The sequence below is a fragment of the Dipodomys merriami genome, unplaced genomic scaffold (assembly GCF_024711535.1).
Source record: "Dipodomys merriami isolate MVZ:Mamm:240054 unplaced genomic scaffold, mDipMer1.0.p SCAF_1, whole genome shotgun sequence".
Classification (NCBI taxonomy): domain Eukaryota; kingdom Metazoa; phylum Chordata; class Mammalia; order Rodentia; family Heteromyidae; genus Dipodomys; species Dipodomys merriami.
Window position 1 is genome coordinate 5,657,193 of NW_027202270.1, and position 26,718 is coordinate 5,683,910.

Genomic DNA, 26,718 nt, shown 5'->3' on the forward strand with positions numbered 1-26,718 from the left:
CTTTGAGTTCACCTTAGAACCAGTGTAGCTACATAGAAAGCCCAAGACTCTGAATTTAAGCTAAGGGTTTCAATTCTTAAAACATATGGGAAAAATGATATTGAAAAATAGCTCATATAAAAATACATGTACTACCTCCCTCTAGCACTATTTGCTATATCCTACTGTGCTTTTCTTCAAGCTATTTATTGTGATATAGTCTCTCCTATCCCAAGGGGACAGAAACTCCTGTTACCACCAAGGCCTTCGATTTCTGAAAAATAGTATACAATACTCAAGTTTAGTAAATATTGGCTGTATGATTGGGTATTTCAGTATTTTCTCCATCATAAATATATTTTATATGATTAAGTTGGAGTGGTGATGCACACTTGTAATATTGAAACTGCAAGCTGAGGTGTTATATAAACCAGCCAAGATTACATAGGGAGACTTGTCTCAAAAAAAAGGTGGGGGAAGGTAGATAAACATACAGCTCCTAAAAATGCCAGAAAACAAAGGGGTGGTTAATTAAGTTACAGTTCAACACAAGATGGACTATACTGCAACCATTATTACTCCTGAGTGTGTTTTCCACATTTAGGGTACAGCACTAGACTTCAGGGGAAACCATACTCAAATGTTTGTGCATGCAGCCCATTGCCCTGGTCCTCCCTGAAAAGAATATAAGGCAAGTTGTTCAGCATTTAAACACCTATTTCTGCTACCTCCAAGGTTCAGTTTCATGCTTTGCATGTTCAAATCTGGATCTTCTTAGCTTGAGGTACTGGGTAGCACAGTACTGCAAATCTCCAGTGCAGTTCTCTCAGGAAAACAAAGGTCTAAGTAGTAAGTTAACATTTAGCTTCATCCTTGTATCACCCAATCAGACCACCACAAACCCAGCAACAAACCATCCTAACACAGCTCCCGACTCCTCTAGATCTTTATCTCTGCTGGTATTTTTTGAGTTGACACAAGAAAAGCTACAGCCAAGAAAGAAAAAAAAAAAATTGGGGGGGGGGGCGCTTTAGGCTGGTTAAATGCCACTAAGAATCACAATTCCCATGGTAGTAATAACATCTATAATGTTAAGCTAGTTCTTACCCGTAACCGATAATCATCCACAGTCCAGATTCGGCTTGCAAAATCATTTGAGGCAGCTAAGAGATAAGCTCCCTACAGGAATAAAGAGGAAAAATGGTAGCATAATACAAAGACCTTTGTTCACTTGATATTCCCCAAAATTCAAGTGCTAGAAGGTACAAAGATGCCTACAACCAAACATCTAGAGCCAAGTACCAACTATGATCAGTATACTGTCAGCTCACCCCATCTCCTTTGAGTTCAGATCTTCCTCCTGAGCTCAGATTTCATCGGAATGCTGCAAACATCAAGCTCAAAATGGAAGTCTCCCCTGCTCATTTTCCCCTCACTCCCATCCCTTAAAGTCTCTACATACTGCCTTAGCCATAAAGTCTGGGAGCATCCTGCTCTTCCCACATACTCTCCCAACCACCACTCTGAGGCTGTTCATCTTATTCAGCATCACAGTCTTAGTCCCAATGTGGGCCACTGGAGATTTGCTGCTTCAACACTGACAGTTACCCCATCCCTGTCATTAAAGACCTCTCAGGCCAATGCTGCAGCTCAGTAGTAAAACACTAAGAGCATGACCTAGGTGTCACCAAGCTGCATGAGCCCTCAAATTACCAAACAAGTAAGAACTCCACATGGCCTCCCTGAGGTCTAAATCTTTTTCTTATTCCTCAATTAGATTTAAGGTGCTATTCCTAAGAAGCTAATGGAACCAGGCACTAGTAGAGGCTGAGATTTCAGGATAGACCAGGCAGACAAATCTGTAACACTCTCATCTCCAATTCAGCAAAAAAAAAAAAAAAAAAGCAGAAAATGGAAGTGTGTGACTCAAGTGGTAGGGCACCAGCTGTGAGTGGGCAAAAAAAGTCAAGTACAAGTTGAGGGAAGGGGATATGAGACATGGGCCAGTGGCTCATGCCAGAAGGAACACAAGTCCATTTAGCCAACAAAAAGTGGAGCTATGAGGCTGGGAAGGTGGCTCAGTGGCAGAGTGCTTGCCTTGCATGCATGAGGCCCTGGGTTCGATTCCTCAGCACTACATAAGCAAAAAGAAAAAAGCTGGAAGTGGTGCTGTGGCTCAAGTGGTAGAACGCTAGCCTTGAGCTGAGGGACAGCGCCCAGGCCCAGAGTTCAGGCCCCACGACCGGACCCCCCCCCAAAAAAAGTGGAGCTATGCTTCAAGTAGTAGAGCAGTAGCTTTTAGTGGAAAAAGCCACAAGCCCACAAGTGAAGGGACATTATCAACTGCTGAGTACCGGCAAGCACCAAGATAAAAAAAAAAAAAAATGCTGGAGATGCATTTATCTATGACCCCATGTTCCTTCTCTGGGGCTGGGTTCTCAGCTTAGTCAGTGAAGGAGACACACACAGTTGCCTCTCCCAGAAGGGGTTGGTCTAAGACATTCCAGGGGAGAGGACTGTCATCTATCAGGGATTTGTGATATAGGGACATTATTAATTACTGCACTTCTGTTCCTCTGTGCCACTGCCTGCATTGCAAGTACTTAGTCTTTTGTACCTGACCTGATCCTCTATTACCTCAAGGTCTACCTCAAATAACTAATTGGTTTCTAAGTCTCAACCCAGAATGAATTGCTTATACTTTATTACCTTAGGGCAATGAGCTGTAGTTCAACACTTACATACTACTCTCATCTAAACAATTTCTCTAGGGTGGGTGGAATTACATAAGGCCCCTTAAGCATAGCATTTATTCACAACGCATCAGAAACCAAGTAACTTACTTAACTTCAACTATTCTATCTTAAATTATTTTTCAGAAACCTCTAAAATAGATACTCACAGCACTATCAAATTCAATGCTTGTAATTCCAGCATTACTGCCTGACAGTGAACCTTTGAACTCACACTTATCTGTATAAAAGAAAAAAAAAAGTTAAAGCCAAAGACTTTAACACGTAGGAAAAACAATAGAAGTCAATCATACTGTCAAAATAGTTTTCCTGGACTTCTGATCAGAACAGAATATGCTATAAAACACTGCTAGTCTCTAAGAGCAATGCGTGTTCAAATGGACACAAACTCTGGTATTCTGCATGTGTTTTTTTTTTTTTTTGGGTCCGGTTCGTGGGCCTGAACTCTGGGCCTGGGCGCTGTCCCTCAGCTCTTCAGCTCAAGGCTAGAGCTCTACCGCTTGAGCCACTTCCAGCTTTTTTCCTTTTTGCTCATGTGGTGCTAAGGAATCGAACCCAGGGCCTCATGCATGCAAGGCAAGCACTCTACCACTGAGCCACATTCCCAGCCCATCTGCACGTGTTCTTTACAAAACATATCAATGGCAGTCAAGAATGAGTTTTTAAGTCCATTATTTTCAATATTCTAATTTACCCATATATTAAACTCTGGGTGTGCTCAATATGTGCCAACTACTACTTCTGTAGAAACTGATGGACCAAATTTCCAGATTCTACAGTGTAATTCTTGTGAAGGTCTGAAAATCTCAATTGAGTTGTCAGAATTCCAGAAAAGCTTTATGTATAGCTTAAATTCTCTCCATGAACCGTAACCCTGGAAAGTCAACTGACTCTCAGTACCCACCTTCACACACAATCCACTCACCTCCAACTCTGATAGGATATGACCACAGGGATTTAATTACTCAGTTACTTTCCTGCAAATCAAATGGTGCAACAGCCAAGTATAGTACTTTTCCAATTGTCTATTCTAAACAGAGATTAATAGGCTGTTCTTGTTCTATCAAACATCAAAAGTAGTAACTAATGTGTTTGTGTGTGAGAGAGAGAAAGAAAGACAGAGCTAGAGAGAGAAAACATGCGAGCTGGTCCTTGAGCTTGAACCTGGGGCCTGGGCACAGTCCCTGAGCTTTTGTACTCATGGCTTGGCACTCTACTACTTGAGCTATGTTTTCACTTCTGGCTTTTTGCTGGTTAATCAAAGTTCAGAGTTTTCTGCCCAGGCTGGCTTCAAACTATGACTCTTAGATCTCAGCCTCCTGAGTGGTTAGGGTTACAGTCATGAGCCTCTAGTACCCAGCTCCCATGTGTCTTTTCAGTTCCCTACAGCCTAGAGAATGTTTCAGTGTTACAAGTATAGGATTTTATGTACAGCATTTCATGCACTTCCTAAGGCAAGAGGATCAAGAGTTCACAGCTAGCCTGAGCCATAGTCCTGTCTCAAAGAAAGTCTCATTAATTTTTTTCATCTGCCAAATGAGTAAAACTTAGTTCTAAGAATCACAGAAATTAAAACAAAGGAACTTTGGGCTAGTGGAGGATGGTGAAAATATAAATAAAATACAGAAACCTGAGAAGTGCTCTCTACTACAAAAACAACAGGAAATACAAACCTTTGGTCTTATTCAACGTCCTTTTGGCAATATATGCATATTTAACTGAATTTAAGAACATCAGAATGAGGTTTGCTCAATATACATGGTTTTCTAGGCAATATTCCTTGTCCGTCAGACTTTTAGTTTCTTTTCTAGGCCACTGCTATTATTAAATGTATAAACAACAGTTTGATGTACAGCTTCAGTAAAGAAATTTATTTTCCTTACAAGATTAGTATATATGAAAAAAATAAAACAGTAACCTAAACATCTTGATTTGTTTTCTAGTTACTACTTGAATCAGCTTAGATATAAAGAAGAACATGCTTTGCTCAGAGATTTTTTTGCCCTAGTCCTAGGGCTTGAACTCTGGGCCTGTGTGCTGTCCCTATGCTTTTTTGTTTGTTTTTTTTTTGGGGGTCCGGTTGTGGGGCCTGAACTCTGGGCCTGGGTGCTGTCCCTCAGCTCTTCAGCTCAAGGCTAGCTAGTGCTCCACCATTTGAGCCACAGCGCCACTTCCAGCTTTTTTTTTCTTTTTGCTTTTTTTTTTTTTTTTTTTTTTGCTTCTTTTTGCTTCTTTTTCTTTTTCTTTTTTTCTTTTTGCGGAGGAATCGAACCCAGGGTTTCATGCATGCAAGGCAAGCGCTCTACATGAGACTCTTATCTCCAATTAATCACCAGAAAAACAGAATTGGAGCTGTGGCTCAAAGTAATAGAGCACTAGCCCTGAGCAAAAGAGGCTCAGGGACAGCACCCAAGCCCTGAGTTCAAGCTCCATACCTGTCCAAAAAATAAATAAAAAATAAAAAACTCACAAAAACAAGGTCAAAACAGATGCTTACAGAACTCCTTGTACACCCACAGACTCTTACCTCCAAATGCTTCCCAGAGCTTAACTCTCCGATCCATGCCTCCTGTCGCCAGTAACCGGGAACCTGGACTAAACTGCACAGCATTGACTTCTCCATCATGTGCCTCCTGCAAGACAAGCACCCATCATTGTCGTCTATTAATTCAAAGGCACAGGCATGCATTTTGAATGCCCAACTCAGGCAAAACACTCATCCTTAAACAGGTGGATGGACCTCAAACTAAAGCGGACTTGTAGCTGAATGTCTCCTAAGAGCCGTGCGCGCGCAGGCGTGCGTGCGTGTGTGTCTGTCTGTCTGTCTAGGTCAGTCCTGGGGGCTGGAACTCTGGGCCTAACAACTGTCCCTGAGCAGTTCAGCTCAAGGTGAGAGCTCTACCACTTGAGCCACAGTGCCACTCATGGTTTTCTGGTGGTTAATTAGATATAAGAGTCCCATGGGGGGCTGGGAAGGTGGCTTAGTGGTAGAGTGCTTGCCTTGCATGCATGAGGCCCTGGGTTCGATTCCTCAGCACCACATAAGCAGAAAAAGCCGGAAGTGGGGCTGAGGCTCAAGTGGTAGAGCGCTAGTCTACAGCTAAAGAGCTGAAGGACAGCACCCAGGCCCAAAATTCAGGCCCCACAACTGACAAAAAAAAAAAAAAGAGTCCCATGGACTTTCCTACCCAGACTGGCTTTGAACCCCCATCCTCGGATCTCAACCTCCTGAGTGGGGAGGATTACAGGCATGAGCCACCGGTTCCCAACTACCAGCTCAACTTATTCTTATAGTTACAGCTTTATTCATCCATTCCTTCAATTATCCAGTGTCTCACTACGTATCTAAGGCTGACCTGGGAAAAATATTCAGAATTAGTGTAGACTGAAATTTTAGAATGAAGTTTATCTGTTCATTTATTTCTTCTAAGAACAATGGTAATTTGACTTATATGTTCACCTTATTTGCTTCAAAGTCTAGAATTAAAATGGTCATTTTTTGGGGGGCGCTGGTGGCTCATGCCATTGGTCTTAGCTATTTAGGAGGCTGAGATCTGAGGCTCATAGTTTGAAGCCAGCTACAGCAGGAATGTCCATGGGGCTGTTGTTCAAAGTAGTAGAGTGCTAACCTTGAGCAAAAGAGGCTCAGAGACAGCGCCCAGGCTGAGTTCAAGCCCTATGACCAATCACAAAAAATAAAATGCCTATTTTGGTCCTGATTCCTTCTTACATTTACTCTTTATTATTTACTATCAATAAATGTTAAAAAACTACACATCTGGTAACGTATAGCACATGGTCTCTACAGAAAGCTTTCTCAATGAGTCCTAGTATAAGCAGGTGCTGATTCTACTGCTAGACATCAATCAGTAATACAATGAAATTCTATGTGGTTCTTTCTGGAAACATTATGGCACTGTGACATCTTTTCCTTAAAGTCTCAGAGAAGGGTTTGTAACCAAAAATTGTGCCCTAAAATGAATGAATCATCAGTGAAAGTATCAGCTGTTATTTTGGAAAATTCTTCATAGGTTCTAGATGAGAAGGGTTATAGATAACATAAGCATGCCGTGTGTATGTGTATAGTATGTGTGTGTGTGTGTAGACGAAGACCGGACATGTGTGTGTGTGTGCGCGTGTGCACTTGCACTCACACACACACATGTGCATGTGTATATACACTCGGGCTTGAACACGAGGCCTGGGCACTGTCACCTAGCTTTTTGACTGAAGGATAGAGCTCAGCTACTTGGACCACAACTCTATTTCTGGCTTTCTGATGGGTAATTTGAGATTAAGAGTCTCACAGACTTTCCTGCCCGTTCTGGCTTCAAACTATGATCCTCAGATCTTGGCCTCCTATGTGGCTAGGATTAGATTTGAGCTACTTACAAGGTTTTCTGGTGCTAGTCCTGGGGCTTGAACTCAGAACCTGGGCACTGCTGCTGAGCTTTTTTGCTCAAGGCCAGCAGTATACCACTCCACTTGAGCCACAGTTCCACTTCTTGCTTGGACTTTTTCCACCCAGACTGCCTTTGAACTGCAATCCTCAGAGCTAGTATTAGAGAAGCATGAGCTACTAGTGCCCATCCATCTTTTTTTTGTGGGGGGGGCAGGAGGGGGTGGGAATAACAGTATCTTTCTATGTAACTCAGACTGGCTTTGAACATACTATATTCCTCAGGCCAACTTCAAACTTTCAATCCTGCTTTAGCCATCCCAGTGCTGGGATCACAGAAGTATGCTACCTGGCCATCTACTCTCTCAAAAGTATTTTGGGATGCACTCATCTGGTTGAACCACTACTAAATATCCCCACGTGCTGATCACATATATGGTGTATAACATGTGAACACCGTTATATGTTACAGACTGTGATAGACAATTTGCTCCAGGAAAGTTAGAATGAACCTGTGACTTTAAATGAGCATCATTATTCCACAATACTGTGAAATTCGGGAAATTATGTAATCACTTAATCACAAAAAAAAAAAAAAAAAGAACCTGGGGAAGGGAGGGAGGGAGGGGATGGTAGGGGGAAAACAATGGAGGGGGTAACAATGTTCAAGAGGCAGTGTACTCATTACCTAACTCATGTAACTGTAATCCTCTGTATAGTATCTTTACAATAAAAAAAAAAAGAAATCGGAAAAAAAAAGTATTTTGGGATGAAGTTGATGTATGGCACTTACATCAAACCCTATAAACTGCAGTAAAGTGGATAGTACTGAAATATCAGTGGCAATTAATGGGAAATTAGCATTTTGGTGATTAGATTTCCCACTTCCCTCATGTCCCATCACTGAAAGTCTGTACCATGCAATCCCCCTATATTTACAAGAGATTTCTTTCTCTCCAGGTCTCAGATTGAAAACTTGAGATCATGCACTGTCACACCCTTCCTGCCGCTCCTCAGGCTCCTGTGAAGCTGGTGCTGTTGGATATACCTATCACTGTGAACCACTTACTCTTGGAACACAGAATGACAGAATCCGAAACTATCAGCAGCTCACTACCTATACACATGACTTCAATGTGCAAGGGAAAAACTAGGCTGCTGGGAGTTGAGGGCAGGAAGGAACTGTGACATTCAGTGCAATCAGACCTTTTACCAATCATCATTGACCTCTGTGAAGTGCCCAGGCCCATCATGGAATCATAGGAGCAAGGTGAGAAAAGGAAGGGGCCCTGCCTTTCTCCAGACCAACTCCTCCTCCAAAGCGGCACTCTACTCAATATCTCATCCCCAGAAATGAAAGCTTAGATCTAAATACCACCTCCTTTTTAGTGCAAATCTTGCCTTCCTTTGAGAGCAACTTTGTTTAGCCACCATCTGCTGTTAAGTAACAGTTCTTTTTTTTTTTTTTTTGGGTCCAGTCGTGGGGCCTGAACTCTGGGCCTGGGCGCTGTCCCTCAGCTCTTCAGCTCAAGGCTAGTGCTCTACCACTTGAGTCACAGCGCCACTTCCGGCTTTTTCTTATGTGGTGCTGAGGAATCGAACCCAGGGCCTCGAGCATGCAAGGCAAGTGCTCTACCACTGAGCCAACTTCCCAGCCCAAGTAACAGTTCTTAACTGCAGTTTAACTTTGGGTTCTGCTAATTTTTTTCCGTTCCAGTAATGGGGCTTGAATGCAATGCCTCTCATTTTGGTTGGCTTTTTCCACTCAAAGCTGGCACTCTACACTTGAGCCAGAGCTCCACTTCTACCTTTCTCCTCTCAGCCTCTGGAATAACTGGGTTCTACTCATGTTGTTCCTCGTCAGTCCTCTACCAGCTCTGAGCTAAATATTCCATGCTTCCCTATGCTGGCTCAATTATTTAGGTGGGATGCTGATCTGATTAATGCCAGGATCCTGCTCTAAACTTTAGACAGTTTAGACAGTTCTGGTATCAGAGTGGCTTCTGCATAGCATTGTTCCTGCATCCAGTTACATTCTTATAGTTAAAAGACATACAAGTAAGGGTTTAACTTACTAAACCAACAGGTGTCCTGCTACACTCACTCTAAATTGGAGCTAACTGGTTACAATAACTGTAACTTTCAGATTTCTCACCATTCCATTTGTTTTTCCTTTTCTGTACCCCTGGTGTTACCAATCCTTTCTCTTATCCCACTGTTACCCAGGATGGCTAGAATAAATTCTCTGCTCTGAAGCTAACTATGCACAATGTAGTCATTCTTCACATGCAACAGAGCCTGCGGGTCTAAAGGCCTGATGTAAGTGAAGCAACTCTAAGTCTAGCTGTAACCCTAGAAAGGATTGGTTAGTTTCAGTCCCTGCTACCACTGCACACTTAGAACGTATGAACAAGAAGTGCACTCACAAAGACACACACAGCAGTGGTTGGTACCCTCGCGTCTTTACCAGAGGCAGGATGAGCATCCATATTGTCCTGGGGGACCGGGAAGGAAGAGACAGAACGTCTCCTAAAGAACAACACAAAGGCAGACATTAGACGGGACTAAATTCAGTTTAGTGTTCACCAGCTTCCAGAATGGCCTCGAAGATAAACTTGCAAAATCAGAAACATCCCCAAGTAGTAACAGGAAAGAGAGCCAGAACACCTTACTCTCAGGCTCACTAAGTCCTGGGCTCTGAATCAACACTAAAAAACAATCCTGAACAAAATCACTTACCCTGTCTGTAAGTTGCTAGAGAATATTTTCAACAGGTAGCTCAGAGATGGTTCTCTGACGTTTTCTAAACTTGTTTAACAATTGCTTCTATGGCCTAGTTATAATCGCCCTCTGCTTGTATTTGTGGGCAGTCAAAAGCATGCCAAGAGAAAGCGTGCCAAGTGCATGATGACTTCACAAGGGCTCAAAACTGTCCAGACTGCCTGACTTTGAGAGCTACCAGCATTCACTCCTGGAAGCATGCAAAGCGCCCTGGTTAGCATGTGGACACCTGATGATTGCAGAGAGTGCAGTGTGATCAGCAAGATTATCAACAACCCACACTCACATGCTGGGCTAAGAGAGGGTAATATTTTCACCTGGCAGCATCAGAAGGAGAATGATGTCCCAAAAGGGGAGACTCGGACAGACTAAAGAGAAAGGCCAGAGATCAGCACGCAGCGAGATTAAGGAAGTTGCAGAAAAAAGGAAGCTAAATGAAAAGCCAAAATATAAAAATAAAAAAATAAAAAAAAATTAAGGCATCTGTATTTTCTGCACCACTGAAATCCTGGAGTACACTTAAATAACAAAACACGTACATATACTTAGGTATATTTATACACATTTTAAAAGGGAAAGGAGAAGGTCTTCTAACCTACCCAAAGATATTAGTGATAGAATCCAGAAGGCCTCCAGCAGGCTGCGAGAGTCGCTTACTAAAGAGGAGGGAGGATAGGTTTACAACCTTAGAAACATTTTGCCCAAATAATCAAAACAGCCCATAAAAATAAGTACCCAGGAACGTATTTCCCACTTAGTTCCCAAATCCCAGCTGAGAGAAACTGAACACAATATTTGAACCACCAGGGAATAGTGGGAAAGTAGACGGGGAAACCCAATCTCAAAGTTTTAAACAAGGTTCCCTAGGATAAAATTAATTTCACTCGGGGCTGGGAATGTAGCTTAGTGGTAGAGTGCCTGCCTACCATACATGAAGCCCTGGATTCGATTCCTTAGTACAACATAAACAAAAAAAGCCGCAAGTAGCCCTGTGGCCCAAGTAGCGTTGAGCAAAAGAATCTCAGGGACAATGAATGCCCAGGCACTGAGTTCAAGCCCCAGGACTGGCAAAATCATCATCATCATCTCACTGGAAATAAAGTCTCAGACAAGGAAACTCTACCCCAAAAAAGTCTGAGTGTTAAAACCAAATACCCATTCTTTTCAATACTGTTTTAGCAAACTTAAAAAAAAAATCCTTGAGCCCATTCTTAGTGAATGGAGGGGAAATCAGGAAGACTGGCCAGAAACCTGGCATAGAAGAGGAAGGATTTCATCAAGAGGATTCAGGCTTGTATGCATCTGACTATACTCCTCTTATGGCTGTGTGTGTGTACATTGCTGTGTGAGCTTTCTCCACCCAACCTGTCTACTCACGTGGCTGTTCTGCTGACAGTTCGCACAGGAGAAGTCTCCTCTGGATGGTCTGAGGTTTCATCCACTATAACTTCAATGTCATCATCCCTGGAAAGATCAAAAGTCAGTCTCTTAATCGGCTAATAGGAGCTTGAAATTAACCGGTTCTGCAAAGGTCAGTGTAATTTTCTACTGAGACATCCTATGAGACTAGGCATGACAGGAATGGTGAAGTTCACTGAAGAACAATAGCAAGACGAAGAGGTGCCATTCCAGAGAAACTTGAAAAGAAATACTGGCTCAAGTGGTAGAGCACTATTTTTTTGGGGGGTGGGGGGGTGTCCGGTTGTGGGGCCTGAACTCTGGGCCTGGGCACTGTCCCTCAGCTCTTCAGCTCAAGGCTAGTGCTCTACCACTTGAGCCACAGCGCCACTTCTGGCCTTTTTCTTTTTGCTTATGTGGTGCTGAGGATCGAACCCAGGGCCTCATGCTTTCAAGGCAAGGGTTCTACCACTGAGCCACCTTCCCAGCCCATAGAGCACTATTCTTGAGTACAAAAAGGCTCAGGGACAGCGCTCAGGCCCTGAGTTCAAGTCCCACACCGACCAAAAAAAAAAAGAAATGTTTCCTACATCTGAGAAGGCAGGATACACCCCTACACTGACATCCAGAGCAAATATTTGACAAAGAACTTCTGTTTCTGCATGTGTTGGTGGAAGATGCTTAACTAAATCATTCTTCTCCATTTAAAAACAATCAGAAACCTAAAAAGAGAGCCATATTCACATATTATATACCAAAATACATTTCAACAGAAAGTATAACAAAGCGAATGCTGTTATTTAAAACCTATCACAGGAAGGTGGCTCAGTGGTAGATTGCTTGCCTTGCATACATGAGGCCCTGGGTTCGATTCCTCAGCACTACATAAGCAGAAAAGGCCAGAAGTGGCATTGTGGCTCAGAGCTGAAGGACAGCACCCAGGCCCAGAGTTCAGGGACCCCCTGACCAACCAAAAAAAAAAAAAAAAAACAACCCTACCTTAGTGGCTGCAAATGTGGCTTAGTGGTAGAATGCTTGCCTAGTATGCATGAAGCTCTGGGTTTGATTCCTCAGTACCACATAAGCAGAAAAGCCAGAAGTGGCACTGTGGCTCAAGTGGTAAAGTGCTAGCTTTGCGCAGATACTCAGGGATAGTGCTCAGTGCTCAGGTCCTGAGTTCAAGCCCTAGGACTGGCAAAAAATAAAAAAATAAAATCACATAGTCAGGTACCAGTGGCTGAGGCCTTTAATCCTAGTTGCAAAAAGAAAAGAAAAAGCCCTAAGTGGCACTATGGCTCAAGTAGTAGAGTGCTAGCCTCCAGCTGAAGAGCTGAGGGACAGCGCCCAGGCCCAGAGTTCAGGCCCCATGACCGGACCCCCAAAAAAATAAATAAAATTAAATAAATTAAAAAATAAATAAATAAAATAAAACTGAACCCCTGCACAATTACATGATGACAGGCTCCATTACAGCTGGAAGCAGTGAGGTGTCCCCAGCACAGGAAGTGAAGAGTCAGACTCAGCTGAGGAGTTTACGCAGGAAAACTTCTGAGAGGCAATTTGGTAATACATATTTGAGAATATATTAAAGTTTTGGCCCAACAAATTTTACTTTTAAGAATCTTTCCCCGGGCTGGGAAGGTGGCTCAGTGGTAGAGCGCTTGCCTTGCATTCATGGGGCCCTGGGTTCGATTCCTCAGCACCACATAAGCAAAAAGAAAAAAGCCGGAAGTGGCGCTGTGGCTCAAGTGCTCTGTAGAGCGCTAGCCTTGAGCTGAAGAACTGAGGGACAGCGCCCAGGCCCAGAGTTCAGGTCCCATGACCGGACCCAAAAAAAAAAAAAAAAAAAAAAGAATCTTTCCCCAAATCATATAACTGCAACCCCTCTGTACATCATCTTTGTAATAATAAAAAAAAAAATCTTTGTGTACTTAATTTGAAAGATGGCCAGAGGTCATTTTCAGTACTTTATTTGTAAATTCACAATCACAAATGCCCAAAAAAGCATCGCTAAAGCAACTGCCCGGACGTTAGTTTCAGGTCACTTATCTCTACTTACTGTTCAACTGGCAGAGGCTCCTTTGCCGCTTCTGCAAGCTCTTTCTGCAGCCGGGCTTGACGCCTCCTATTTGAGAAAAGGCACATCATTTACCTCTGCTTACCAAAGGCACAGGGTTTTCACTCTCAATAAACAACTCTGAGGAGTCTGAAAATGTATTTGAATATTCAGTGTATTTAAAACACGCTCAGTACAAACACTAATTGTTTTCCTGAATACTTAATTCCACAGGTGTGTGGAGTCTATCAGTCCCAGAGACAACTGTACACTATTCCTCATTCTCCTGTCCTCAGCCATTTCACTTCTTTATGAAGACCTCCTTAACTCCACATTAAACTCAGCATTTGAGTTCCAATCAAGACCTGGGCTCTTTAGTGACAATTCTCAAATGTAGAGTTGCTTGAGAATTTGGGGGATGAGGGTATAGAGCTCAAAAAAAAAAAAAGTACACTACACTCTTTAGTAAAGGACTCAAATTATCGGCTGGGAAGGTGGCTCAGTGGTAGAGCACTTGCCTTGCATGCATGAGGCCCTGGGTTCGATTCCTCAGTGCCACATAAGCAAAAAGAAAAAAAGCCGGTAGTGGTGCTGTGGCTCAGGTGGTAGAGCACTAGCCTTGAGCTGAAGAGCTGAGGGACAGCGCCCAGGCCCAGAGTTCAGGCCCCACAACCAGACCAAAAAAAAAGACTCAAATTATAAATTTTACAGGACAAATCACACCAAAGTCCAATTTATTCAGATGTTCTTATAGCAATCCTCCACCTCCCCCCCCCAAAAAAGTCAAATGGATTGGGAAGAATACCTTCCTGTAATACAAGTTACTCTGGAGGTGAGGACTGACAAAATCTGAGATTGCCCCCTTTCCACCTCAAAAAATTCAAGATCTGCTGGGTGCGGTGGCTCATGCCTCTAATCCTACCTACTCAGGTTCAAGTAGCAGAGTATTTGCCCTGAGCTGAAGAGCTCAGGACACAGTTCAAGCCCTAGAACTGACCAAAGAAAAACAACTCAAGATCTAGTAGGTGAGGTGGTTCAGGCCTGTAATCCTAACTCCATGGGAGGATGAGATCTGAGGTTGTGATCTGAGGATCACAGTTTGAAGCTAGCCCAGGCAGAAAAGTCCATGACAAGAATCTTATCTTCAATAAACTTCTCAGAAAAAAGCTGGAAGTGGCACTGTGGCTCAAGTGGTGGAGCCCTGAAAAGAAAGAGGCTCAGGGACAGCACCCAGGCCCTGAGTTCCAGTTCCAGGACTGGCAAGAAAAAAAAAATTTCAAGATCCTACAGGAGGGTCAATGTCCAAGATCAGCCTCAGGGCAAATTAAGGCAATCTAAAAAATCAGGAAGGGGCAAAAAAAGACTCCAGTCCAGGCAGTGACCATCTGTTGAGAGTTCATCTCTAATTAACCAGTGATAACCAGTGAAGTGTGACTAGAGCAAGGCTCAAGTGGTAGAGCCCCAGCGGTAAGCAAGAAAGCTGAGCAAGAAAAATGAGGTCTTGAGCTCAAGCCCTAGTACTGGCCCAAAACACAGGTATCAATGAAATTTTCTTCCATGTTTTTTGTTTTAGTTAGTTGTAGGACTTCAACTCAGGGCCTGGGCAGTCTCTGAGCTTTTCACTCAAGGCTCTACCAACTTTGAGCCACAGTACCACTTCAAGCTTTCTAATGGTTAACTAGAGATAAGAGGTTCATGGACTTTCCTGCCTGGGCTGGCTTCAAGCCACAATCCCAAGATCTCAGCTTTCTGAGTAACTAGAATTATAGGCATGAGCCACCAGCACCTGGCTCAGTTCTGGTTTTATTTTTTAATTTTTGTTAGTTGTGAGCTTGAACTCAGGGCCTGGGCACTGTTCCCTTAGCGCTTTTGCTCAAGGCTAGTACTCTACCACTTGAGACACAACCCCACTTCCAGTTTGAGTGGTTAATTGGAGATAGGGGTCTCACAGGAACTTCTCTGCTCAGGAAGGCTTTGAATCATGATCCTCAAGATCTCAGCCTCCTGAGTAATTAGGATTACAGGTATGAACCATTTACTCCCAGCATTGTTTTTCTTATGTTCTCCTTCATAAAACATGGAGCCCACTGACTACAGCTGGACATCCCACCTGGAGTCTTTCTCATTCTCTGCATTGAGGCGATTGGCTTCTTGGGCCTTCTCAGCCATCCACCTAGTGACCAGCTCCTGGTTCTCTTCTGTAGTTTTCCGCAGCTTCTCCTCCAAGGCAGTAAAAGTGATCTGCAGGGCGTCATATTCGTCCTTCAGGGTCTGGTTGGCTATCTCAAGGTCCTGCAGCTTGCTGCGCAGGTCCAGGCATTCCGTCTCCAGATCAGAGATTGTCTGCAAACACTCAGCAATTCTGGAAACACAACATGAAAAGAGTGGTGCCTGGCCAGAGGCCTACACCACCTCCAGAGAACTCCACGTGCCAAATGGTTGAGCTCAATTCAGCAGCAGGAACATGAATCACTATGCTAGGCCTGGCTCAATGGTGTGCAGAACAATTCCACTAGCAATCACCCTGAGTCCTCTTGACCATGAATAACTAGTCTTAGCACCATTCAAGACAGAAGGACTGGAGTAAGGGAAGCTCTGGGTGTTTAGATTGGTGAAGGGACTTGTAAGGCCCCCAGCTGTAGTATGCTAGACTACCATTTCTCTGACTGCTGGGCTTCTCCCTGATCAAACACATTTGCCACTTATGCCAAGGTTCATGCACTCAGGTATCACAATGTCTCCCCTCCCCACCACAGGAAGACACTACCATCCCCACACAGTGGCCATGGAGAAGAATTAAGTCTCCTAGGACACTCACCTGGCAACTGGCCCAGTTCCTTCCAGTTAGTTATATATTAGGGGCTTAAGGGTTGTGCCTTTGATTTTCACAGGAAAGTATCCCAAAATCTGTGTGAAGTATGTAATGAAGTGCTTGTTGTGTGCAGTATGGCTACCAATTGACCTTACTCAAGAGTATAGCAAATCAGTGTGTGTGACCCAACAGGCGGGCCTCAAGTAGATGTAATATCTACTCACTTTGCTTCATTCATCTGTATCTCCCTGTCCTTCTGCTGCATTTGGTTATTCAAGTCGATCACCAACTGAGCTAACTGGAAATAAAGAACACTCTCATAAGATTTTAGGATCTCACTTAGAAATTACATACTGGGTGAATTAGGCAATTCATAAGAGTAGGGGTGGGGAAAGGTAAGAAGAAAGGTCCCGTGGAGATGTGGCTTGTAGCTATCTTCTGCTCTGTGGAGAGAAGCATGGGTAATGGTGAACAGTTCTAAGTGACCTCCAGCTTCTGGCTTCAATCAAACCGCAACTCAACTGAATCGATGACAAGACAGTATTCCCTCAGCTGGAGCTCTCCCTTAAGACCACCATCCTAAGCCAGGTGCTTGCTGGTGGCTCACATCTGTAAGCTACTCAGGAGGCTGAGATCTAAGGGCAGGACAGTCTGTGAGACACTCATCTCCAATAGACCACCAGAAAACTGGAAGTGGCACTGTGAAACAAAATGGTAGAGAGCTAGCCTTGAGCAAAAACAAAGAGGTGAGGGACAGTACCCAGTTCAAGCCCCACAACTAGGAAAGAATGGGGTGGAGGAGATCACCATCCAGGTTACACATAGCTAGAACTCAACTCCTTGAACTATCCCCTTCTGAAACTGGAGGGTTCACACTCAAAAGCTTGATGAGGGTTTAATAAGAACTCAGAGGCGCCCAAGCAGTCAGCTTTTTTGCTCTTCTAAGCTTCCTTTCTTTGTCACACTGTGGAACATAACAACAGTGTGGTCTGGCTCTAGTAAACCTCTTGCTGGGACCTCAGTGTCTAGTGGTTTCTTTTGGTTTTCCCCACTTACACTCTCAAATCTTGTATGCAGAATGTAGCAAGATTACTACCAATCCTCAGAAGTGACTGTCCACCCTCCCATTCCCCATAAGACCTTGGAGAGAGCAAAGGACAGATGGGCAGAAGGGCTCTTTTACCTCCCCACGTTTCTTGTGTAGTTCAGTCAGTTCTTCCTGGTGCTTAATCCGCAGCTGGGACATCTCTTGTCGAATATGGTCACTCCATGTACCATCGTGTCCGGGGCTAAACCACCAGACAAAATGTAACTGGTTCTTATCATTACTAAGTGCAATGTGCAAAAAGAACATACATGTTATAGTGGTAAAGGCCACTGTTCCCATATAAACCTACCAAATATGCAAGCATTAGGACAAACCCACCTAAGTTATTTTGATGAAGTATAGCTTTCAGTTTGTTTGTTTTGGGGGGGGTTCCCAAGTGTCTGACCCTGAGTTCTTTTTGCTCAAAGCTAATGCTCTACCACTTAAGCCACAGCTCCACTTTTGGCTTTTTTTTTTTGGATAGTTACTTACAGATAAGAGTCTCATGGACAGCTGGAGATTGGTGGCTCATACCTGTAATACTAACTGCTCAGGAGGCTGAAATCTGAGGATCAAGGTTCAAAGCTAGCATGGGCAGGCAAGTCCAACTTGTTCCTTTAACCACAAAAAAGCCAGAAGCAGAGCTGTAGCTCAAGTGATAGAGCATGAGTCTTGAGCAAAAAGGACTCAGGAACAGGGCCCAGACCCTGAGTTCCAGCCCCAGGACTTAGAAGTAGACTGCTTGCCTAACATGCATGAAGCGCTGGGTTTGATTCCTCAGTAACACATAAATATAAAAAGCCAGAAGTGGTGCTGTGGCTCAAATAGTAGTGTTAGCCTTGAATAAAAGAAGTCCAGGGAAAATGCCCAGGCCCCGAGTTCAATTCCCAGGACTGGGGTGGGGGGGTGAGTAAACCCTGAGCTGAGTACTAGGGGCTCATGCCTATAATCCTAGCTACTCAGGAGGCTGAGATCTTGAGGACTGCAGTTGGACACCAGGACTGGCACAGACAGCATACAAATGTGGAAGTGAAGGTGTGGGTCAAGTGGTAGAGTGCAAAAAGCTCAGGAATAGTGCCTAAGCCCTAGAACAGGCATGCACACATATATTTACATGTGCTAACACACACAGAATGAACCGTAGTTGGTTAGAAGTTAGCCCAAGGTTGCTATATGAACTGGACTTAAGAAATTTCCCGGGGCTGGGAAGGTGGCTCAGTGGTAGAGCACTTGCCTTGCATGCATGAGGCCCTGGGTTTGATTCCTCAGTACCACATAAGCAAAAAGAAAAAAAGCTGGAAGTGGCACTGTGGCTCAAGAGGTAGAATGCTAGCCTTCCTTGAGCTGAAGAGTTGAGGGACAGCGCCCAGGCCAAGAGTTCAGGCCCCACGACTGGACACCCCCCCCCAAAATAAATTTCTCATGCTGAGCAGGCACTGGTGGTTCACACCTATAATCCTAGCTACTCAGGAGGCTAAGATCTAAAGATTGTGGTTCAAAGCCAGCCAGGGCAGAAAAGTCCCAGAGAGACTCATCTCCAATAAACCAATCAAAAACTGTTAGTGGCACTGTGGCTCAAGTGGTAGAGCACTAACCTTCATCACTAAGAGGCTCAGGGATGGTACCCAAGCCAAGTTCAAGCCCCACAACCAACCAAAAAAAAGAAAAAAGAAAGAAAAGACATTTGTCAAGCTGAGAACATTGTACTGATAAAGCCACTTCAGTTACTTTTAGCAGCCCTTATTTAAAAGGAACTGGCAAAAACTAAAGCACAGAAAAAGTATTTGTTTTCAGAGAAGCGACAACAGAATCAAAACAAATTTCAATTTCAAACAAGGAGAAACAAAATAGGTTAGTTTGCAAATACCTTATCTCATGCCTGTTTGGTGTGTCATGCTTTTCAGGTTGTAGCTTTTGGGCCAACACTGAATGAAGATCCGATTTCTCCAGCAACTTGTTATCTATAAATACATAAATCAAGTTATCACAGCAGCTCAGTAGTAGAATGCTTGCCTTGCATGCCTGAGGCCCTGGGTTCAATTCCTCAGCACCACATAAGCAAAAAGAAAAAAGCTGGAAGTGGCACTGTGGCTCAAGTGGTAGAGCGCTAGCCTTGATCTGAAGAGCTGAGGGACAGCGCCCAGGCCCAGAGTTCAGGCCCCACAACCGGACCCCCCCCCCCAAAAAAATTGTGGAAGTTATCACAGCATAGTTATAATTATAAAACTTGGGCTTAAAAATTACCATAGAATGGGCTGGGAAGGTGACTCAGTGGTAGAGCGCTTGCCTTGCATGCATGAGGCCCTGGGTTCGATTCCTCAGCACCACATAAGCAGGAAAAAAAAAGCCGGAAGTGGCACTGTAGCTCAAGTGGTAGAGTGCTAGCCTTGGGCTGAAGAGCTGAGGGACAGTGCCCAGGCCCAGAGTCCAGGCCCCACGACCGGACCCCCTCCCCCCCAAAAAATTACCATAGGATCACCTGGGTAGGATTCATTTTTATTACAAATTAAATATGAAGTACTCTGTCACCTATTGTAATGATGTAGGAACACAAATTTCTTGGTTGATTCTTAGTTTGGGCAGCCCAGTCATAGTTTCCTGTAGATAAACACTTTCAAGAAGGACCTTCTATTAAAGGAGTTGAAATTGCTTTCCACTTTCAAAATCATCTTTTCTGACTTGAGAGTAAAACAAAACACAATGACAAAGTGAAATGCTATGTACCTTTAAGTAATATACTACTTTACAGTATTTTGATAGCTTTAACCATTTTCCTTCTTTATTTCCTTCCTTTCCTTCCCCGCTTCCACTCTCTATCTCTCTGGTGCTAGGTATTAAACCTGAAGTAATGTATGTACAGGAAAATGTCAACCACATGAGCTATATCCCTGACCTCTTTATTTTCATTCCATATTGCTTTAAGACAGGGTCTCATTACTATTGTGGCCTAGGTCTGGCCTTAACTCATAATCCTTCTGCCTGACTCTCCCTTATGGCTGGGAATACAGGGATGGAACCTAGTTTCAATATTGAGTTTTGTTTTGTTTACATCAGGATACTACAAATGGAAATACAACTCAGAGATCCTAAGTTCACATCTAATGAGGCTCATTATTAAAAGGCATGGAGTAGAATGACTTCCATAATGCCAGTGGCAAATTTGGCCTGTTTTTTGAATGTCATTTTCATGGACGGTTTCACAGGCATTAGAACTAGGTTTAAAGGAAGATGATGGTCCAAGCATTAAGAAAATCAGTTGTCTGGGAAGTGACTGGAAATGAAATTTGGAGCCAACATATCAAAGCGCAAGACAAGAAATTCACACTTTTTCCATTGAAGTAAGAGACTGTAGAAACAATCACATGGACAGATTTGATCTGATAAATAAATAGGCAGACCTTCCTTGCTCAGGTAACTGGGTAGATATTTACTTGCCAAACATAAAACACTCAAGAGTCAGAAAAAAGAAAAAGTTTACATTCTAAGCATACGAAACATGGCAGGGAAATAGTATCAGAATTCAAAAGAAAGGAGGTATGCTTATGAGGGTGAGGCACACTGGCCAACAAGGACAGCTTGCAAAGGGTCAGCCCTTTCCTGCAATCATGAATGGGTTTGAAACAAGAGAAAGCATGCTAGGCCCCTGTGGCTCACGCCCATAATTTTAGCTACTCTGGAGGCCCCAGATCTGAGGATCACAGTTCAAAGCCAGCCCGGACAGGAAATTTCTGGGGACTCATATCTCCAATAAACCACCAAAAAACCAGAAGTGGTACTGTGGCTCAAATGGTAGAGTGCTCACCTTGAGCTGAAGAGCTGAAGGACAGCATGCAGGCTGAGTTCAAGCCCCACAACCAGCAAAAAAAAGAGAGGGAAAAAAAGCCTAACAAACTTGTTAATGTGGAGTCATACAAAGAGGCCAGAAGTTGAAGCTTACATTCCCTAATTCTCAGTGAAGGAAATGATTAAGGTGCAGCCAGACAAGGTATTTCCCAGGAAATCTCTAGAAGGTATCTCCAGAATAGATAAAGCCTCAAGTCCCTTTTATTTATTTTTTTTTTTGGTCCGGTCATGGGGCCTGAACTCAGAGCCTGGGTACTGTCCCTCAGCTCTTCAGCTCAAGGCTAGCACTCTACCACTTGAGCCACAGCGCCACTTCCGGCTTTTTTTCCCTGCTTATGTGGTGCTGAGGAATCGAACCCAGAGCCTCATGGCAAGCGCTCTACCACTGAGCCACCTTCCCAGCCCTTAAGTCCCTTTTATAGATAGGAGTTTAAAACAATTGTTTCTACTTCTTTGGAAAATTTTTCTCAGCTGATAAGGGAACTCCACCCTTGTTGGGGGGGGGGAAAGAGGAGGAACAACAGAGGATTAGAGATAAGTGTATATTTTGAATGGTTTTTCAAGTTCAGCAGGTCAAAGTGCCACCCTTTGGGCATCAATATCCCCAAGGAAAAAAGAAATTGACAAAGGGAGTTCAATAGAACTGCCACTTTTGAGGAAGGTCCATGCAAATTCTTGTAATTCCCAAGATTACAAATGTTTTCTAACAATTTGTGCCTACATTTAAGCTAGTTCTGTTAAAAGCCCAGCTGATTTGATTGGCTGGCATTCTACTAGTTGAACTATTTTCCAGCCCTGCTATTTGCTGGTTATTTTGGAGATGGAATTTCCTACTAAGGCTGGCTTTGAACCTAGATCCTCTGGATTACAGCCATGATTACAGGAGTGAGCCTCTGTTGCCTGATAGTCTCATTTCTCCTTGATATCAGAAAATGGAAGTGCTGAGCACAATCTTTTCTCTGTATTAGTTGAATGGAAGCAAATGTGAACAGGGAAGTCTTCTGCCCTTGGATATTATGACCAAGAAAGCTTTAAAACTCAATGCCAAAGGGTTTTAGGACTTCCAAAATGTCAAGAGGTTGGTGGCAGGGGCCTATAATACTAACTACTAGTAAGACAGATCAGAGGATCAGGTTCAATCAACCTTGGCCAGAAATTCAATGAGACCATTATCTCCAGTTAACCACCAAAAAGCCAGAGGTGTCCCAAGTAGTGGATGGAGCACTAGCCTTGTGCAAGAGCACTTAGGCCCTAAGTTCAAGCCATAAGATCAGCACCAAAGAGAAAAAATGTTCTAGCTAGATACTCTGTGAAAACTTTTAAGACTTTGAAAGGATATAAAGATCACACCTGTAATCCTAGCTATTCAAGGGGCCATTGGCTGACATCTGAGAACTAAGGTTCAACCCCAGCCCAGACAGCTTTTTATCTCCAATTAACCAGCAAAGAGCTGGAAGTGGTGGCATGATACAAACAGTAGAGCACCAATCTTGAAAGGAGAAAACTAAATGAGAGCACAAGGCCCAAAGTTCAAGCCCCAATATTGCACAATGAATGAATGAATGAACGAACGACGTGACGCACTCAAAAAGCCTCTTCCCTAAAAGTTCTCTCCCCCCTCCCCCCCAGAGAAGACTAGTCAGGGAGATGCCTCTATCCACACAGCCTCTTTTCATCTTTCCCTTCAAAATCAGGCAGGAAATCTTGGTTGATGGAGGGTACCCAACCTAACTGGCTTGGAAGACTAGAATGAAGGGACCGTGGCATTTCACAAACTAGAAATAATTTCCCCACCTATTCAGTTCTCTGGCCTAAAGAGTGTGTGTGTGTGTGTGTGTGTGTGTGTGTGTGTGTGTGTGTGTGTGTGTGTGTGTGTGTGTGTGTGTGTGTGTGTGTGTGTGTGTGTGTGTGTGTGTGTGTGTGTGAAAGAGGGGGGGGAGGGAGAGGCAGAGGGAGGGGGGACACAGGGAGAGGGAGGGGGGGGGTGAGTCCTGGGGTTTGGACTGAGGGCCTGGGTACTGTCCCTGAGCTTCTTTTGCTCAGGGCTAGTGCTCTGCCAGGTGAGCCAGAATGCCATTTCTGGCATTTCTGGCTGGGGGGATGGGGTGCAGAGGAAGGGGGTTCTTTAGATTCCTGCTCAGCTGGCTTCAGTGGTCCCCAGATCTCAGCTTCCTGAGTAGAGTGGGCAGGCATTGTTCACTAATCCGGTGCTGATTAAGTATGTGTGCTCTCATTTCCTTTTCTTGTTTTTCCAGTCCTGGGGACTGAATTCAAGGCCTGCGCTCTGTCCCTGAGCCTTTCTGTGCTCAAGGATAGCCCTCTACCACTTGAGCCACAGCTCTACTTGCAGCTTTTTTCTTTTTATGTGGTACCAAGTTATCAAACCCTGGGCTTCATGCATCCTAGGCAAGCACTCTACCACTAAGCCACATACATTCCCAGCCCGTGCTCTCTCATTTCCATTCATTCTTCAGCCCATCATTCATGCTACTCCATTTCCTGACTTATGGAACTGTAACTCTTCTATAGATCACCTTTATAATAACAATGTTTTTTTTTATTCTTTTTTTTTTTTTTTTTTGCCAGTCGTGGGGCCCGAACTCTGGGCCTGGGCACTGTCCCTCAGCTCTTCAGCTCAAGGCTAGTGCTCTACCACTTGAGCCACAGCGCCACTTCCAGCTTTTTTCTGCTTATGTGGTGCTGAGGAATTGAACCCAGGGCCTCATGCATGCAAGGCAAGCACTCTACCACTGAGCCACCTTCCCAGCCCCTATAATAACAATGTTTTTAAAAAAATCAAAACCACAAGCCACCAGGGTCCTAATATAGAGTCCAAGTTGGCCTAGAATTTTCAATCCTCCTGTCTCAGATTCTCCAAGTGCTAGGACTGCAAAAGTACTCTACAACAGCCTGCATGACACCCACTTTGAAATGCAAATAAACACTCAACTTGTGTTTATGAAATTGGCAGCACCATATCTTTACACACTATTATAAGTTTTCAAAGCACTTATAAAAACTCCACTGAAGCAGACAGATCATGCTTCATTCTTGATTTATAGTTTATAGATATGCCCAACTAGACTCAGAAAGCTTTAAGTGAAGAGGTCAGTAAGGGGTTAGTCAAACCTCTAACCCAATTTAATTTAAAGAGTACAGATAAACCAAGCACCAGTGGCTCATGCCTACAATCCTAGCTACTGAGTTCTGAGGATCACAATCCAAAACAAGCTTGGGCAACAAAGTCCTGAGACTTTTATCTTCAATTAACCACCAAAAACCAGGACATGGGGCTGTGGCTCAATGATAAGAGTGCCAGCCCTGAGTGGAAAAAAGATACAGAATATGGAATAAGCTTTGCCAACTGGATTTATGTAATCTGGGAGGGAATGTTTTGAGCAAGTGAGACTTCCTCTGCTTCTGAAATACAAATAAGGAATAAACCCTAGAACCGGGTACTGGTGGTTCATGTCTGTGATCTAGGTACTCAAGAATCTGAGATCTGATTATCGCGGTTCAAAGCCAGCCTGGGCAGGAAAATCCATGACTCTATCTAATCTCCAATGAACCACCAGAAGACCGGGAAGTGGCACTGTGGCTCAAAGTGGTAGAGGGCTAGCCGTAAGCGGAAAAAGCTCAAGGATAGTGCCCAAGCCCCCTTTTAAAAAGATGAAGCACAGAAATTCTCACTAGACTGGAACAAAAGTGTTTTTTTTTTTTTTTTTGGTATCCTTATATTGCAAGAGCATACGGAAACCCTATTTGTCACTGAAAATTTTCAAATAAAGCAAAGTGGCTAGGTATGCGCTGGAGGGCGTGGCTCAAGTAGCTGAACGACAGCCACACGCGTAAAAAGCTGAGCTAAATAAAGCTCAAAGATCTGAGTTCAAATCCAAATGCCAGCGCACACACGCACACCAGCAGCAACAACAATCATAAAATGGAGCAATCATGTCCCAATTAACGCTAAGATTCAGAATATATAGTCAAAGAACACCGAAGAGGAGTCAAGGGAGAGACCTGAGAAATCAAAACCTCACATTCTATGACCCTTAGAAAATGTTAATTCTTCAAAGTAATTCCTGCCCCAACACGAGATGTTTCCGCAGCCAGTCTCACGGCGCGTTAAGCACTGGGCGACATTTACTGGTAGCTCAGCAGGAGAACCGTCCACACTCGCGCCCGAGGGCAAAGTGAAAGAAGGTGGAAAAAATATCCTCAAGACGCGCGGGGTGCGTCCCCAGCGCCGAGAGCCGGGGCGGCCGCCTTGCGCGCGGCCGTCAGCGCAGGGGGCTCTTTCTCTGGCCCCCTCCTCGGTCGGGCTCCATGCCCGCACGGCGCCGGCCGGCACTCGGCCCCGCTCCCGGCCCGCCCGCTCCCAGCGCCCGCCGGCCCCGGCCCCCACTCGGTCCCGGTCCCGGCCCGCCCGCTCCCAGCGCCCGCTGGCCCCGGCCCCCACTCGGCCCCGCTCCCGGCCCGCCCGCTCCCAGCGCCCGCCGGCCCCGGCCCCCACTCGGCCCCGGCCCCGCTCCCGGCCCGCCCGCCGGCCCCGGCCCCCACTCGGCCCCGGCCCCCACTCGGTCCCGGCCCGCCCGCTCCCGGCCCGCCCGCCGGCCCCGGCCCCCACTCGGCCCCGGCCCCGCTCCCGGCCCGCCCGCCGGCCCCGGCCCCCACTCGGCCCCGGCCCCGCTCCCGGCCCGCCCGTCGGCCCCGGCCCCCACTCGGCCCCGCTCCCGGCCCGCCCGCTCCCAGCGCCCGCCGGCCCCGGCCCCCACTCGGCCCCGGCCCCGGCCTGCCCGCTCCCAGCGCCCGCCGGCCCCAGCCCCGCTCCCAGCGCCCGCCCGTGCGCTCACACTGCAGAATGATCTCCTCGAACGCCTGCCTCTGCAGCCGGTCCCGGCGCCGCAGCTCCTCCGCGATGTGGCGCTTCCACCGGGGGAAGTCGGCAGCTCGGAGGCCCGACGACATATCGAACGCTGCCCTGGCGCCTTAGCGCCTCCAGTTCTAGCGGCGACGGCGGGATGCTCCTCGCTGCATGAGGGGGCCGGCAGGCGCCGGGAGTCAGCCGCTCGGCTCCGCACCTCCACGCGCGGGCCGCCTGAGGCCGCCGAGGACTTCTTCCGGCGGCTGCAGGAAATGGTTTTGGCGAGGGCAGGAAGGCCCGCCTTCCGGCCCGACGTAGAATGCCGCACGCATTCACGTGGCTGGTGTGGTCTCCGGGCGCTGGCTGGTGACGTCATCCAGAAGCCGGAAGTGTCGGGAAGTGGTGGCGGCCGCCGGGAGGCGTCCTGGCCCCGCAGTTAGTCCGACGCTGACGTTCTTGCTGGGGAAGGGGTTGCTTATGTCAGCCTGTGCCACATTTATTTGCGGGGAGGAGGGGCTTCCTAAGGTTTGAAATCAGCGTGGGCGCTGTTCTTGAGCTTTGCTTAAGTGGGGCCTGAACTCTGGGCCTGGCGCTGTCCCTCAGCTCTTCAGCTCAAGGCGAGCGCTCCACCTCCTGAGCCACAGCGCCACTTCCGGCTTTCTGGATGCTCTATTGGAGATAGAGTCTCACAGAGCTTCCTGCCCGGGCTGGCTTTGAACCAATATCCTCAGCTCTCAGCCTCCTGA

General features: G+C 45.4%; 1 protein-coding gene and 1 non-coding gene across 4 annotated transcripts in view; both read right to left on the reverse strand.

Moving 5' to 3' along the window:
- Atg16l1 (autophagy related 16 like 1) overlaps nt 1–26,223 on the reverse strand; it is a 32,379-nt gene extending 6,156 nt beyond the window's left edge. The window contains exons 1-13 of one of the 3 annotated variants that reach the window (XM_070014351.1): nt 25,962–26,223; nt 19,133–19,226; nt 17,362–17,467; nt 16,403–16,476; nt 15,477–15,728; nt 13,370–13,435; nt 11,290–11,376; nt 10,512–10,568; nt 10,230–10,280; nt 9,558–9,660; nt 5,260–5,365; nt 2,882–2,952; nt 1,087–1,158 (exon numbers count right to left, since the gene is read on the reverse strand). In XM_070014351.1, the coding sequence (XP_069870452.1) occupies nt 1,087–1,158; nt 2,882–2,952; nt 5,260–5,365; nt 9,558–9,660; nt 10,230–10,280; nt 10,512–10,568; nt 11,290–11,376; nt 13,370–13,435; nt 15,477–15,728; nt 16,403–16,476; nt 17,362–17,467; nt 19,133–19,226; nt 25,962–26,076 (1,254 nt within the window). In that variant the 5' untranslated portion in view covers nt 26,077–26,223. The remainder of the gene's footprint in view (nt 1–1,086; nt 1,159–2,881; nt 2,953–5,259; nt 5,366–9,557; nt 9,661–10,229; nt 10,281–10,511; nt 10,569–11,289; nt 11,377–13,369; nt 13,436–15,476; nt 15,729–16,402; nt 16,477–17,361; nt 17,468–19,132; nt 19,227–25,961) is intronic. The other 2 variants (XM_070014386.1, XM_070014476.1) reach the window with 2 other exon arrangements.
- LOC138835228 (small Cajal body-specific RNA 6) lies at nt 8,091–8,359 on the reverse strand. The gene has a single exon (XR_011374523.1). It is a non-coding gene; the product is annotated as a small Cajal body-specific RNA 6 (non-coding RNA).
- Nucleotides 26,224–26,718: the final 495 nt, after the last annotated feature.